General features: G+C 35.3%; 3 protein-coding genes across 3 annotated transcripts; all 3 read right to left on the reverse strand.

The window, feature by feature from the left end:
* Nucleotides 1–213: 213 nt before the first annotated feature.
* On the reverse strand, nucleotides 214–1,173 carry LOC112514721. Its single transcript, XM_025121322.1, has one exon. The coding sequence runs from the start codon at nucleotides 1,171–1,173 to the stop codon at nucleotides 214–216; it is 960 nt and encodes a 319-aa protein (XP_024977090.1).
* A 1,904-nt stretch (nucleotides 1,174–3,077) lies between these two features.
* On the reverse strand, nucleotides 3,078–5,715 carry LOC112514722 (pentatricopeptide repeat-containing protein At2g22070-like). Its single transcript, XM_025121323.1, has 2 exons — nucleotides 5,565–5,715; nucleotides 3,078–5,419 (listed from the first exon to the last, which is right to left on the reverse strand). The coding sequence occupies exons 1-2, from the start codon at nucleotides 5,655–5,657 to the stop codon at nucleotides 3,296–3,298; spliced, it is 2,217 nt and encodes a 738-aa protein (XP_024977091.1). The 5' UTR covers nucleotides 5,658–5,715; the 3' UTR covers nucleotides 3,078–3,295.
* Nucleotides 5,716–8,282: 2,567 nt separating this feature from the next.
* Nucleotides 8,283–16,068, reverse strand: LOC112514384 (serine hydroxymethyltransferase 2, mitochondrial). Its single transcript, XM_025120825.1, has 15 exons — nucleotides 15,835–16,068; nucleotides 15,703–15,753; nucleotides 15,507–15,593; nucleotides 14,351–14,472; nucleotides 14,189–14,265; nucleotides 12,646–12,770; nucleotides 12,463–12,555; nucleotides 12,281–12,373; nucleotides 11,754–11,951; nucleotides 11,569–11,673; nucleotides 11,414–11,479; nucleotides 10,452–10,529; nucleotides 10,044–10,155; nucleotides 9,789–9,899; nucleotides 8,283–8,749 (listed from the first exon to the last, which is right to left on the reverse strand). Exons 1-15 carry the CDS (start codon nucleotides 15,928–15,930, stop codon nucleotides 8,604–8,606), a joined length of 1,560 nt encoding a protein of 519 aa, XP_024976593.1. The 5' UTR covers nucleotides 15,931–16,068; the 3' UTR covers nucleotides 8,283–8,603.
* Between the last annotated feature and the right edge of the window lie 1,256 nt (nucleotides 16,069–17,324).

The raw sequence follows: 17,324 nt of genomic DNA on the forward strand, positions 1-17,324 counted from the left end.
ATGTTGRGTTGCTCCAKAGTCCAGTACCCAAACATTYGATTTATATAATTTCGAATTAAATGTCAAAACATGACATATACCTGAATATTTTTCTACTGCAGCAATATTAACGGAAGCAAGTCTACCAGAAAGTGCTGCCATCAACTGTTGGCACTGAAAACTTGTGAGACCATCCACGACACCTTTGACTCCAGGTACACTGTCATTAACGGGTCATTCAACATCAGGTTTTGGCTGTTGTCCAGATATGACACAATTAGCAGCAGAATGGTTATCAATCACAGAATTAACACTAGAATTCTGATTCACTTTATAACCAGGGGGGAAACCATGGAGCTTGTAACATTTGTCTTGAGTGTGGCCTGTTCGTTTGCAATGAGTACAGAAAGGTGGTTGATCCTTCTTGAAACCTCTGTAAGTTTGATTACTAGATACACGAGACTTGTTAAAATTTGCACTCCGAACGTTGAGAGCCATAGACTGATTTTGGAGTTGGTTTACACCTACAACTCTTTGCCTCTCTTCTTGTATAACRAGAGAAAAAATACGATTTACAGGCGRAATTGGATCCATCAAAAGTATTTGCCCTCGAATCTGTGAATAAGAATCATTTAGACCCATCAAAAAGTTCATGGTGTGTTCTATTTCTTTTGCTCCACCACATGTGCACTTCCCACAAGAACAATGAACATTGTAATTCGATAACTCTTCCCATAGTACCTTCAATTTTGTGAAATAGACACTCACAGCATCTTGACCTTGTGTCAGATTCATCAGATCACGTTTGATTTGAAAAATACGTGGCCCATTACTCTGTTGAAATCTTTCTTTAAGTTCCTTCCATATTTCGTAAGCCGAATCAGAGTAAATAATGCTAGCCGATATGTCTTTGGATACCGAATTTATAATCCAAGAAATAACGATGTTGTTATTCCTGATCCATGACTTCACTTTCAGTTGATCAAAAACATTCGGTTTGGAAAGAGTTCCGTCTATGAAACCAATTTTGTTCTTTACAGATAGGGCTATCTCCATTGTTCTGCTCCAAGAGGCATAATTTTCACCTATAAGAATTTGCGAAACCAACACAAGACCAGGGCTATCTGAGTGATGCAAAAAATACGGATCATCAATCTCGACAGTAGTAGTGGAACGCATTGTAGATTCACCCATTGAATCGTTCTGGTTCAGATCTGGATCTGAAAAATCAATATGAACAAAACCTAAAAACAATCGAAAAAGAAAATTGACCTTCCACAGATCAATTTAAGAATCAAAGAACAGAGGAACAGAAAAAAATTGATCGATCAACAATCAAATCAATACAGTAGACGAGAAGAATCAATTCGATCGAAGAAGAAGAAAAAAAACGATGCGTGCAGAAGACGCTCTGATACCATTTTGTAAATCTGAGATCTGAGAGAGAGTGTTTTTACATATTATTTACTCAATGTAAACAAGTATTTATACAACAGGCTAAAAGATATTGTACACTCGGGAACACCGAAACAACCATAGACCGCACCTAAANTATTGTACACTCGGGAACACCGAAACAACCATAGACCGCACCTAAATAACTCACAGACTATGACCAAACAGTACAACCTAAATACAATTCTAATAAACCAGAAGGGCTCTGGTCGCCGCTGGTTGATCTTCATGATTAATCAGAAGGCCTCTGGTTGCATTTAAATTCCATTTTCTTTCAAAGTATTTCATTTTTAGTTTTCAGAAGCTCTGGTTAAATGAACCAGAGGCTCTGGTCGTTCAGAGGGCCTTTGGTTGGCCATGACTTGTGTTGAATTTTGCTTCGAGTTAGCTATGCTTCTAAGAGGCTTTGTCTAGAACTTCTAATTAATGAACCAGAGGCGCTCTGGACATCCAGAGGCCCTCTGTCTGGACATCCGAAGGGCCTTTGGTTGGTCATATGTTTTGGTTGGACTAGCCTTTTTATAAATTCTTGCTTCTGATTAGCCTTTAGTGGCCTTGTTTAAGTTTGGCTTTGCTCTGGTTGGTAGACTAGAGGAGCTCTGGTCCTTAACGAACCAGAGGGGCTTTGGTGGTCTGATGCGAGGAGTTGAGGATCTCACCCTAGTGTGATGCGAGAAAGTTCTATAAATTCCTATTTGAATGCAATACTTGAGTTACATTTTGTTAAAATGTGGTATATATTTGTTTTAATTACAAATATGAGTTTATATCATGTTTTGATGATTTTCACTCTGTAATTGCAAAAAGGAAAATTTTCATTAGACCTCAAGATCTAACTCTCATTTTGTGTTTCAAAAATGTGTATTACAAGTCGAGCACTATCAAGGGATAAGAGAAAGGGGAAAATGTGAGATTTCCTATGTGTTTACATGGAATATGGAGAAGATTCAGTTATCTATTGATTTTGGAATACTTGTCACATATACAAATTATGTACAAGAATGTTATGGAAAAATTTGTTAGTTATTTTTGTAATGTAGCCTCTTGTACTTTTGGGACCGAATGTGTAATATTGTATTTTTCATTATATGAAATACTTGATTATATGTAAATGTGGATCTTGGGTGTTGCAGGTTGTTCGCGACGAAAATCATCACACACTAAATACATGAGTATTAGTGGAAAGGACCAACCCACGACAATTAACACACCGTCAATGGCTGGCAATCACTAAAACGAGCCAAGATCCAAACTCCCTAATGAAATATCATAGCTTCCACTATGGACTCCACCCCCTCTTTCGTCACTTCACAAAACCAGATACGTCTTTTGGGGGATAAAGAGAGTGGGTTATAAGCTAACTTTTGAAAAACTATCGTTTCTATAAGATATATGAATTTTTTCAAGTATACCCTAATATTTTCCATTTAATTTTTCAACATGTATTTTTAGATTATTTTACATTGTCATCAAGTTTATCAGCTAGTTTTTATCAAATGTGACTAATTTATCGACCAACAACTAACATAACCTAACCACGAAGGTTCTTTTTAACAATAAACAAAGTTGGGAACGAAAACTGTTGTTTTAAAAATAACACGAGGACCAAAACCGTAATTTACTTTAGTTGAAAAAAAGAGAGCATCTTTTTTTCTAACTCAACCAAACTTCATAAATGTAGTCATAAAGTTGAACTAAACAAGCATGCAAATTCTAACCCTTGTGTATTGTGTATTTCACACACCCATCCTTCATCTTATAACGATTCAAAGTATAAGTCGAAAACGACAAACACAAGCCAATCGACCTTCGTGCGAAACGACTCTTTTGGGCTTCCCAAAAGTCGAACTCTGAGAATGAATCACAAAAGACTACCAAAATCCCCACACGAACACTTGCCGTCAACAAATCTATGGAGTCGTTTACTGTCTCTTACCATGATTTCCCTCTCACTTAACACCGAAACAAACTTAACAAAATTATGACAGTCCCTGCACATAATCATACTCTTCACAACACGAATCGCTGCTGGTTTTTGTATCTTCAACAAACCAAACACCACAGCAAACTTTTCACTGTGATGAACCCTTGTTTCTTTATCCTCCATTTCTTCAGTTTCAGAGTTTTTTTCAAGATTTCTTGATTTTTCTAGCAAATCCCTTAGTAGAATATCAACTTGTTGATGATGGGTGCATGATTTATCATCTGGTTTGAAGGAATATACCTTGTCTTTAATACTAATCCAGCTCCAATCTTTCAACTTCATGAGTTTTTCATCTTTCATGGCTTTCCTCAATCTTGATGCATCCTTCCATCTTTCTGCTGAGATGTACATGTTCAAAAGCATGGCATATATCTCAGGGTCTTTAGGTTTGAGATTGAGTAATTGTTCAGCAGCATAAAAACCCAACTCTAGATTCCCATGACTTCTGCAGCCTGCAACTAGTAGAGACCAAATAAACTCATTTGGTTCGAATTCCATCTTCTTGATGAAGTCGAAAGCTTCTTCTAATCTACCTAATCTCACAAACATATCAATTATGCATCCATAATGGTCCATAATGGGATTAATTTTGAAGTCGTTTTTCATCATATCGAAATAGGTTAAAGCCTCATCCACCATTCCAGCATGACTACAGGCTGCAAGAACGCCAACAAACGTTACCTTATTTGGCCGATCACCTGCTAATCTCATGTCATCAAAAAGAACCAACGCATTTTGAGAAAGCCCGTGTTGAGCAAAGGCTGTTATCATGGAAGTCCAAGAAATCAAAGTTCTCGAAGGCATTTCAACAAAAGCTTTGCTTGCCTTCTTGATGCTTCCACATTTGTTGTACATGTTGACTAGAGCTGTTCCAACGACAACTTCTGATAAAAAACCAGTTTTTATGGTCTGAGCATGAATTTGTTCTCCTTGTTCTAGAGCCAGAAGATTGCTACAAACTGTTAAAACACTAGAAATGGTGAAAAGATCAGGCTTCAAACCTGATCTTTGTAATCTCAAGAAGATGTTAAGTGCCTCAGATCCATTTCTGGATGCCACAAGGCTATTTTCAGCAACATCCATCATCTGGGCATAGCCTGAAATCATTGCATTCCATGTCACTAAACTTACCTTTTCCAATCCATCAAACAACTTCTTTGCTTCACTAAACCATCCACTTTTTAAGTACAAATACATGAGAGAATTCGTAACAGGCAAGTTAGATTCGTACCCAATTTTGATGCCCAACGAATGGATCTGCAAACCCAGATCTGTAGCTTGAATCGTGCAACACAAACTCAAAACACTTGTCAAAATGAACTCGTTTGGCTCAATTCCCTCCTCAAGCATTGCAGAAAACAAATCCAAACCGGCTGCAGAATTCCCATTGTCTCCACAAGCAGAGACGATAGTCGTCCACGAGATCACATTCCTTTCCCCTATCCTCCAAAATGCTCTCATTGCAGAATCCAAGTTGCCGCCACATTTTGAGTACAAGTTACAAAGTGCATTCCCAACACTCGTGTCACCCTCGAGTCCATATTTTATAACATACCCATGAACCACTTTCCCTAACTTAACATCATACAACAGAGAACAAGTGTTTAAAATGATACCAAGGGTATAATTTGTGGGATACGAACCGTTTTCCAACATTTCTAAGAACACATGGATGGCTGCTTCAGGTTGTGAGTTATGAACATAGCCGGACATTAGCGAAGTCCAGGTCACAACATTTCTTTTAGACAATGTATCAAACACCTTGCGTGCAGCTTCCATAACACCACACTTTCCATAAACGTTCACCAGAGATGTCATCACAAACAAATCTTCTTGTGTCCCAGATTTTATAATGTGACCATGAATGATCTGTGCTTCTTGAAATGAATTCTTTTCGACGCATTTTTGTAAAAGTGGCACGTAAGTTGAAGATTCAACTTCTCTCAAGTCCAAACTTAACGCGTCAAAACCTTTCTCCAAATAACTTGAGCTAGAATTTCTCTGCTAACAAGAAAAAATAGAACTTAGCAGCTATAATTTGATGCAATCAAACATTGCAATTTCATCATTCTGCTACCCAATTAACCTACTGTTGTTGATACAAATCAATCTCAGTTGTAACAAGTGAATCATAAAAAAGCTTTACCTTTTCAATTGAAGGGAATGTAGCGGTACGTCTCTTGAACTCTGATTCGGGCTTGATCGTGTAGCCGATTACAACTGAAGGCAGAGATGCCATGAAAGCTAAAGATTCGACTTATCTATGGAGGAATTCTCATGGTTTTTCTTTTCTTTCTGGATTCCTTTTTAACTCAGAAATGTTGATGAATTGTGTGTTGGCATATCACGTTATCTTCATCTATGTGTGTTTGGATGAAAATTGATTTAAGAAAACATGGGAGGGATGGAAGAGGATAGTAATTTATAGGATGAAAAGCTTATCCAATGTTATAATAGTAAATTTTTTTAATAAAAAAATAGTTTGAAAGTAGATTGCCGTAATAAGAAAAAATAAAAATATAATGTTATAATAAAAAAATTTATGAAAGTAGATTGTTATTTTGTGCATTTTGCCCGTAATTTATATTATTGTTACCAGCATGCACAACACTATAGCACGAGTATTTTAGTTAATTATCTGAAAATTTTCTATATAAATATATGGTAGTTGTTAATAGAATCATTAAAAATAGTATTTAAATAATATAAAAAAGTTAAAAAAATTTAATTAGTGAAATTTTAATATATATATATATATATATAGGCTGGTTCAAATGTTAATCAAGATTATTGTGTTAACTTTGTTAACCAATTTTGACCATTGATTCTTACAATAAACGGTTGTGATTAATCATGATAAAAAAAATAATTTTTATAAAATTTACAATTTCAAAAAACATATGTGAACAAAGGGGAAAATGATATTTAGGTAATTTTCTTTTTTATATAACTCCCATATCATTAATCGGGAGTTACAAAATCAAAAAATCTCATTATTTTTGTTAATGTAAGAACCATATGAACACGCACACACACATGCACACATGCGCGCACACACACACACACACACACACACACACACATATATATATATATATATATTCATTGTGTCAAATACGAACAAAAATTGACATATATATGAACTTGGACTGCATAGTATTTATGAACACAATATGAACATAATAAGAATAGCGGTTACACGAAAGGAAATAAATAGAAAAACATGTATGAACACAATATGAACAGCTTGTGAACAATAGTTCATTTATTATGAACACATTCAGGAGCGAGCTAATGTGGAGATATGCAGCTAGTGTACATATGAACACAATATGAACACTTGTGAACAATAATTTCTTCATTATGAACACATTCAGGAGCAAATCAATGTTGAGATATGCAGCTAGTGTACATATGAACACTTGTGAACAATAGTTCCTTCATTATGAACAATGAGTTTATCTATAATAGCTTAAAAGATACCGAAAACTTTGCTACCGAATCTCCTCTACCAATCACAAATTCAAAAACATTACAACTACATATTCACATGTTCACATATACGTATATTCGTAACATGTGAACACACATGCACATATACGTCAATATACAATTGTGAACATGATCAAGCCACATAGGAATAAAATATCGTAGAAAGTATATGAACACATAACCCTCATACTATGAACATCGGGTGCAATCACTTACACATTTGACATATATGAACACCAGGTCAAACACTTACACAAATATAAAGATTTGGGAGCAAATTTTTTACCAACGACTCGGTAAGTTGACATGAACATATATGAACAAATTGTGAACATGATCAAGCCACATAGGAAGAGAATATCGTAGAAAATATATAATTATATATATATATATATAGGGGCCTAATCAAATGAAAACTAATTAGTTTGTGGTAACCGTAAGGTCCAATCTCAACCACAAATCAATAGATAAATTAGAAAATTTATAATTTTGTTAATTTTGAATTAAAATTTTAAAACAAGAACATTTTTTGTATTTTAAAACTCTCATCTCTCCTCTCTCTGTCCCCCGTCCTCCGGTGATACCACAATGGTATCACAATGCATCATATATGTGCTTGGGTATCACACCGAGGTTGTTTGTGTGGTCAATCGGAGATGTAACACAGTGGTATCACAATGCATCTTATATATGATTGGGTATCACACTGTGTCTTTTGTCTAACAGAGTCAATATTTTTAGGTATCACAGTGGTATCACCGGAGGACGGAGAGAGAAGAGAAAATACCTAAAATATCATTTCATTAAAATTTTAATTCAAAATTACCAAAATTATAAATTTTCTAATTTATCAATTGATTTATGGTTGAGATTGAATCTCACGGTTACCACAAACTAGTCATTTCTTCTTTGAATGAACCCTTTTATATATATATATATATATATATATATATATATATATATATATATATAAAACATACAACTTTACCGTCATAAATCATGTCTTAAAAAACAACACGACTCCTGAAACTTAACCTCACCACCACCTCGTGCCATTAGAGGCTTTAATATAACCATATTCAAATAAATTATAACCCACATTCGTATTAATGGTATGTTGATTGTTTAAGCCATATAATATCATATTGTTATGGAAACGTGTACATTTATTTTGTATAAATCAATAATATTATTTTTATAATATTAAAGGTCTATTTGTTTGCAGTTTGATGAGTTTAATAAGACTCATAGCTTATTCAGTCAATTATACATGATTGTCTGGAAGTGGCTTAATAATATAAAAAATGACTTATTTAACTATACAAACGGATTAATCCACACAGACAGCTTTATCAATACATGATATATTATATTAGAAAACCAACCAAACATGCTCTTGATAATCATTTATATTGCTTGAAAGAAAAAAAATTCAACAAGAAACCAATAATAATGCTTATCAAAGAAACAGAACCACCATCCATCTTATACAAACCTATGATCAACAATAACAAGTGGAACAACAAATGTTGTCAACTCTCGATGTCGACCGAATCTTCGAAACAAGCCTCCCGAGATCCAACACGCAACTTTTAGACTACGAACCTTCGCAAACTATAAAGATGCGGAGACACGAATCGAGGTTTGACTATGCTTTGACTTCGGCATTTCTGTATGAAGTGATCATGTTTTATCAATCTTTGTACTTCATTGTTTCCTTCTCAAACCCGATTGTTGGAAATTGCTTAGCATACTCTTCGACCTCCCCACGAATCTTTACAAATTCAGATTCAAATTTGTTTGTGTTCATGGTTGCAACGAAGTCCTTCAACTTGGTTCCTGATATCAATTTCGTTCACAACATAACGAGCTTTCATTAGCATATAGTTCAGAAAATTGTCAAAATTTCTCCATAGTTTCAAGAATTCGTTAGAAATTTGATGTTGAAAACTAGGTTTTTTCACCTCAAAGTTGAAGCATTTCACTTTTCTACAGGTAAATTGCATAAAAGTGCAACGTACAATTTTTTTTGATTAACCTGGATATCCAACTCGCTATGCGAGCCGACTAATCCCAGAACGAACACCTGCTTTGCAGATAGCTCGGAGTCACCACATTTGAACCTCCGTGGCCACAAGGGGATTTTTATTCCTCCTTGGATTTGAACCTGTGACCTCCTAATACTTTTGACCTTTGGAGCCAAACTCAAACCAATCAGGCACCACCCTTGTGGTTGCAACGTACAATTTTGTTCCTATTTTATGTAATGTACTTTTAAACCTTAATTTTTTGTGCCTCAGACGTAATTTACATCTGCAAAGGCATGAAAATACAACGTACTCTGGCTCGATTCCTATTTTGTGTAACGTACTTTGGTCTAAATGTTTGTGATAGTACACTCATTGAAGGTTCCAGAAGTATGTTACACAGAACAAGATTCAAAACCAAGTACGTTGTATTTTCATGCAATTTGTCCTATTTATATAGGGAACAAAGTGATTCATCAGCATACAGATGTTCATTTTAGTTTACTTTTGAGGTCAAACCTACAAGATTCGTTTCGAAGCTAACAGTCAACACCGACATCATCTTACGTAGGTAGCATATGGAATCAATATCGTTTTCCTATCATTTTTTTCTTCTAAATGGGTGATTCCATGGCAAGTCGCGACTGTAGGCTTCACCTACAGCCCACTGGCTACAAGCGCATATGTATATGGTAGGATTCGAACCCGGGTTGATTTTATCATCCCGTCATTTTTATCCACCACGAGCTACCATCCTTGTGGTTTCAAATTTTCTTGATAAAATTCCGACCTTTTTCAATTTCAAAGTCAAAACTATCGTCTTTTGGTATGAAAAAAATGTAAAATCTAACCTGTGGAAGCAGCTTTAATTTTCAAGGCCAACTTGACAGAAGCATCAAATAACTCAGCAACTTTGACAAAATCATCTTCAAGAAATCCCCTAGATGTTAGAGCAGGAGTTCCTGAACCAATAAAAACAGAAAGATTTCTTTGAATTCAAAGATAAAAAGATCGAAGTTCAGAAATATGTATAGTTATTTTACTTCTTTCGTGATCATAATCGAACCTAGTTCATGAATGCAAGATGAAAAGATGATGAGATTTACCCATACGAATGCCACCAGGTACCATGGCGGACACGTCACCAGGAACAGTGTTTTTGTTAGCAGCAATATGCACCAACTCCATAACCTTTTCGACTCTCGACCCATCAATACCCTGTATTCACAGCAATTTCTAAATTACCATCCAAAATGATGAATAATATGGGCAAATATGTAATAGGAAGAAAGTTCACTTGGGAACCAACTATTCGTGATGAATATACCTGAATATCATGCAATTTCATTATTCACAATGAATATCATGCATTATCATTATTCACAATGAATATCAATTATGATATTCATCATGAATAATCAATGAATAGTTGGTTCTGACGGTTCTCAAATGAACCTGTCCGATGCAACTTTTATATAGAGCAGAGGGTAGTTTCAACTTTAACATGAAGGTACCTTGTTTCTTAAATTTACCAAGACCAAATGGTTGTCCGTTCCACCGGATACAAGATCATATCCCCTCTCTATCAAACTCTGCAAGATCAGCAAACATGAGGATGTAGGATTTAGTATGTTTATACCATTTTTTCTTTTCAATATTATTCTTTATTTTGTGGTTCCAGTCTTCATTTCTATTTCACATCGAGTAAATTGGACTCATGAACACACAATTACATCTTCATTTCTTCTCATATCATATATAAAAGCGATATCTGCGAGGGGTAAAATAGTCATTTCAATCATTCAGAGTGTTCATTTAGCACACCAAACAAACAATTTACCCTAATTCATACACACAACTTAACTCATACAGGTCTTGATGAAAAAACAATCAATCGCATCTTAATTTTGTCTCACATCATATAAAAGACACATATACGAGGGCAAAAAAGTCATTTTTGTCATTCAGACCGTTTATTTAGCACAACAAAGAAACAACAGTTTAGCTTAATCCATACACACAACTTAATCCATACAGGGATCGATGGAAAAACAACCAAACAACCCCTTAGGCTTGGTTTGCTTCTCGTACACCATCTTCAATTCTTCCTCTATTCTCCATCAACATCTTTGTTCTACTCACATAATATGTTTACATGTGCTTGTGTAACATTTTGATTTTTGTGAGTCTCATTTGTATAGCGAGTAGAAGAAAGATGTAATTATGTGTCCTATTTATTTTACAAGAGAAGAATCAAAGACGAGATCTACAAAATGAATAATAGAGGATGGATGAAGAAAATGTAATGAAATCAAATGAACGCTAAATCCAATCAAACCAAATTAGACCAATGAATCTGCATTTCAATCAAGAAAATTTACAAGAAAACAAAAGGCTATGATCAAGGTAGTAAGAGGAGACCACGTCACACACACGCACAAATGGGAAAGAAAGACATTAATGGATTTAGTAAAACCTGCGAAAATTTCTTGCAATTAGCAAGAACTTGTTCTTGATATGCCTTGTACTCTGGAGTCGTTGCCTACAAATAATACAACAAATAGTCAAAAGTAAATTCAATCAGGTTACACCGCGTGGAGCCAAGTGATGATACTGAAAAAAACAATAAACCTGTTTTAATGCAACGGCTAAACCCGTAATGGTATGATTGTGTGGACCCCCTTGAAGCCCCGGGAACACAGCTTGATTGATTTTTTCTTCAAAGTCATACATCACCTACACGTTGACTCAGATTTAAAAGCTAAATAATATGAAAAAAAGGATAAATTTATCATCACCATTCAAGCATAACTCACTTCTTCGCCTTTTTTGTTAATCTCTTTTAAACCCTTCCTGAAAAAGATCATAGCTCCACGTGGCCCGCGTAGTGACTTGTGGGTCGTGGTTGTCACAACATCTGCGTATTCAAAAGGCGATGGAATGACACCAGCAGCAACCAACCCGCTGATGTGTGCCATGTCCGCTAACAGAACGGCTTTTTGTTTGTCGCAAACCTGTGAAATGAAGAGAGAGATTTGAGATATATCGACTTATGAACACAAAAAAGAAATGAGAAAGAGAAACCCCTCCATTTTTTAACATTTTATAGATGTAGAAAACCATGTCGGCAATGGTTAAATTCCTAAAATGATCCTTCTATGTGACTGTGATATTAGAATTTTGAGTCTATCAACTCCCACATGGCCACATCAAAATGAACCACTGAACATGTTTGCTCATAATCGCTTGAGGGATTAAGTACTAGAGGGACCATTTGATGTTTTTGGGACATTGAGGGGCTGTCTTTTGAGGCTAGATTAGTCCTATTTCATTAAAAATTCACCTTGCGCATACGGGCATAATCATATACTCGAGCATAGGCACTTGCACCAGCTACAATTAATTTTGGCCTAAAGAGAACGGCACTTTTCTCCATCTGCAGCATTCAATCAACCATTTCATAAGAAAAAAAAGAAAAAGATCTTGAAAGGAACACGAGAAATCATGCCAACTCTTATAGCTTACTTGGTCATAGTCAATATAACCTGTGCTTTCATCCAATCTGTATGGCATTGTCTCAAAAAATATCGAGACAGCCGAAATCTTCTTTGTGTCAGTCTACATCATGAAAAAGAAGAAAAACATATCAAATGACATACTGTTAAGAAATTGCTCAAACAATATGACGAAAGGAGCTCATTTTATAACCTGATAACCATGTGAAAGATGTCCACCATGAGGAAGATCGAGCGCCATGATTCTCTCATGAGGTTTCAATAGCGCGGTATAAACTTGAAAGTTAGCAGGCGATCCAGACAGTGACTGAACATTGACTGCAAGAGAGATGGCATCATTTGGAATCTATATTTAGGCATATAGAAGTACGAATTTGGGGACAAAGAAAAAGAAATATATATATATATATATATATAGAGAGAGAGAGAGAGAGAGAGAGAGTGTGTGTGTGTGTGTCAGGTTCATACAAGAACAATAATCAAATAAAAGAACAGGAACGGTTAATCACATGTAATTTTATACTAAAATCATGTGTAAAATCGCATGTGATTAACACAACATTGGCAGCGACCTTGAGATCGTGGGCCACATTGCCCACACACCCTTGCTTTGACCGTTGGTGTAAAATCACATGTGTTTTTGCATGTGATTTGGCCATTTACGTGTTCTCTTATTTGGTTACTGATAGTGTTTGAACCTCCCTCTATATATGTCAGCTCACTTTCATAAATATAAAGACTCAGTCTCGGGGGAAAACCACAAAAAAAAAACTGAGGAACACCTTAACAACCATTCATTGGTACGTCATGCACATGTGCATAAAAGTAATTGAAAATGTTGCATGGTTTTTATGCACGCGTGCATTTTATGCAAATGTTCATATCTTGACAAATTACTTTTATGCGTAATGTACATACCATACAGATGAATGTTATTAGAGTGTTCTTTAGTATACAATTTTTTGTGGTTTTCCCCCTGAACCTGACCCCTCTCTCTCTTTCTCTCTCTCTCTATATATATATATATATAGAGAGAGAGAGTGTGTGTCAGGTTCATACTAGACCAATAACTAAATAAGAGAACACAAAAACATTCAAATCACATGTGATTTTACATTAACATCACATGTACAATCACGTGATTCACGTGACTTTGGCCACGATATGAGGTTGAGGTTGTGGGCAAGGTCGTCCGCTCAACCTTGTGTTGACCATGTTCTTTAATCGCATGTAAAATCACACATGATTTGGCCGTTTCTTGTTCTTTTATTTTGACCCTGTTCTAGTTTGATCCTCCCTCTATATCTATATCTATTTATATATATATATATATATATATATATATATATACATATATGGGTGTGTATGTTCTAGAACTTAGCATGCTTAAGTTAGCTTTACAAGGATTATTGGTGTTGCAAGAAGATATTTAGAATGATTATACTTGATGAGAAATTTAATAGTTCAACTTTTTGAACCGTCGTAGCCTTTTGCAAATTAACCATCGGCCTTGCAAAGAACTAAAGAAATATGTAGTTTGCAAGAATGAGTAAATTTAGCAAATTAAGGAAATGTATATGCTAAAGGATCGGTCTTATTACGCAGTTTATGTCCAAAATCTTTCATTCTTACAACTCAGTGCTCTTTTGAGTTTTTGTAAGAAAGATGGTTTATTTGCAATGAAAATCCAAATTCGATGGTTTAAAATGTCAATTACTTGGGATTTGATGTAGTACCTCCCCACTTCAAAGGATCCAAATTAAAAGCTTCCAACGCACGCTTTTGACACAATCTCTCGGCCATATCAATGTACCTTCAGAAGAAGAAAATGTAACAGAAATTGGTTTAAACGCCACTAAATTACAGGAAAATAATAACTCGAAGTGGACTTTTCGTACTCGTTTCCTCCATAGTATCTAGCCCCAGGATAACCTTCACTATATTTATTCGTCATCACTGATCCAACGGCTTGCATCACCGACAACGAGGTGAAATTCTCTGAAGGTATGAGCTCGAATCCCTATATTTACACAAAGTAATTAAGTTTTCCCATCATAGGAAAAAAAAACAAGACGAGATACACATTTGACTTTTGAGGTCAATGCTGTAAAAGTTCAAATGTGAAATTAGTATGGATTTTACTACAAAAGTATAACAAACAAGATGCCATCCATGCTACTTACTGCAAACCTTTGTTTTTCCAATCAACAATTGCTCATTAAAGTTAGTATTCAAGTAGTTTTCAAAGTTCAAGTATCATCCCTTTGAACATTCAAATGTCAAATCGTGGCTCATTTTCTTTAACTGAAATCCACTTTCTCCAAAATTTTGCATACATTGAAGTTATATGTAACAGTGATCATCAAACCTTACAACATTGGGCATTTCTTTTGGAAGGGTATCCTAGACTATGTCCAGAATAATCCCAACAAATTGCCATTGTAAGACATCTTTCCTGATAAGCTCAATGGCCACAATTGTTGTGAACACCTGGAATCAAACCCTGGGCAGATGGGATATTCCATCACATCCCCTGGGCCTCAACCACTATGCCACAGCCCTTGTGGTTAACATTGGAAACTTCAAACCAACTTAGGACTTCTTTTTGGACAAATTGATTATTACGTTGACTCTAACGGTGAAAGAGGAGGGATTATATGTCTAACTTAATCACTAAGCTACAAACTGCAACCCCCAACTATCTCTATAAATTTGGGCAAAAAGTTGATTACCGACAACTCCAACGGTCTCACACAGAACCAAACTTGGCTGAGCTAGTTGGGGGGATCAAACCCAGGACCTATCTTGGATTTGGGGAAAGTTGCCGCCGCTTTCCCAGCTGAAATACACCCTAAGGCTCCTATCTCTATAAATTGTCAAAACTATTGACTTCGCATGTGAGACAGATTACTTTTGCTCCTACAATTCATATCAACTATTTAACTTCTGAAAATAAAGATGTTCAAAGTGAAATGGAGGAGAACTAAAAAGAAAAAAGTGTCAACTGTAAATCAAATAAACAGAAAATTTTGGAGAACGGAGGTTTAAAGCTACCTTCCATTGCCTAGCTTTTTCGAGCTCAATAATGTCAGCAATTTCAGGATCAATTTCTTCAAGTGGAGCATTCAATTGCTTCGTCCACTGTGAATTGCGGATTCATCAAATCACACAAAAGAATATCAATCCCTAGATTATAGAATCAAAAACTAACGACACTACGCAAAAATTGAAGTAAATGATGGTTACTAACATTGACACGTGAAACATCGATGTCATTAGCTGCTGGATTCGGCAAAGAGGACTAGAGAAAACACATGAAATTATTAGATTGAAGAAATAGAATAAGAAACCCATGAATTACAAAGAATAGATGAAAACAAACCATGTAAAAAAGGGAAGATCCATTGGATAGTCGATGAAGATAATGATGGTTGTTGTGTGACGAACACAACCGTCGAAGTGCGATTGCCATGGTCATGTAACTTCCTTGTGGTTTATGGGTATTGGATAGATGGATTGGATCTGGCCAATTGGTTGTTTCTGGTGATGTTGGGGAAGATGGTGAGTGAGTGAGTGGGTTGGTGGAGGACGAGATATCTTCACCTAAATTAAGAAAGCGACCGTCTCTTTTCTGGATCCTAAGATCTCCTCTTGAACACGACACAGGAGACTAACCGCGACTTTCACATCATGTTAAATATATCTCTATCTAATATTTTGGATACTTGCGATTGTTTATAAAAACAATTTATTAATTTATTTTGATAAGACATTTTTTAAGTGTTTGGATGAATAACTTATATCGATACCAAACGTGTAATAAAGTGTTTTGAGAGAAATTAAATCATTCTTATAATAAGTTGATAAGGATTTTTGTAGAAAAACATAAGTTGTTTTTCAAATAAGCAACCTCAAACACCCCCTATATACATTAATATTAAAACTTTTTTACATTTTTAGGTGGCGTTTGTTTTTTAAGAGGTACTGAAGTCTGAAGTCTGAATTCACTTCTGAATTTTAAGAGGTGGTGCTAAAACCTGAAATCTGAATCAGTCAGACTGTTTGTTTTTACGTCTGAAATCTGGATCAATCGAAGATTACCTTTATTTGAGAGTTCCAGAAGATCGAAGAACACCAAGCGAAGCTTGAATCGAGCTAAGGGGCGAGACAAAAACAGAGGGTGAGAGCGGATGTATGAAGAACACCAGCTTCAATCGATGAATGGGACGAGAGAGATCGAGATGTATAAAGAAGCAGATCGAGAAGAAACCAAAGAGAGATCGAGAAGATTACCATAACACTAGCTTCAATCGATGAATGGGATGAGAGCGAATGAGAGCGACGTAAAGGAGGCGGATGAGAGCGACGTAAGGAGGCGGATAAACAAATAAGAGGTATTAAGAGCTAGGGTTACCACTTAAAATTCAAAGGAAACCTTATGAATTCAGCTCTTAATTTGGGGGAAAAAACAAACGATCTGAAAGTCTGTATGTCTGACCGATTCAGACATAAAGAGAAAATTAAGAGGCAAATTTTAAAAAACAAACAGGCCCTTAATGTATGAATTAACTCAGTTTTAATTAAAAAAATTATGTTAAAATAGAAAAAAGTAGATATTTTAACATTTTTGTTACTCCAACTGTTATGTTATCACCTATGAATAGAGAATAGATGAGACAGATTCTAAAAATCTCTAAATTTAAAAAAATTTCTAAAAATATAACTATTTCAGATGCTCTAAAATGGGTATGAATATCAATCCCCTACCCGAAATTGTAAACAGATTTATAAATAATTAATCTAAAAATTACAATCTATACTATATTATAAAGCATTTGGCTAAAACTCTTAAAAACTCTTAAAACTCTTAAA

This window comes from Cynara cardunculus, assembly GCF_001531365.2.
Source record: "Cynara cardunculus var. scolymus isolate 2C chromosome LG 6, CcrdV1, whole genome shotgun sequence".
NCBI classification, from domain to species: domain Eukaryota; kingdom Viridiplantae; phylum Streptophyta; class Magnoliopsida; order Asterales; family Asteraceae; genus Cynara; species Cynara cardunculus.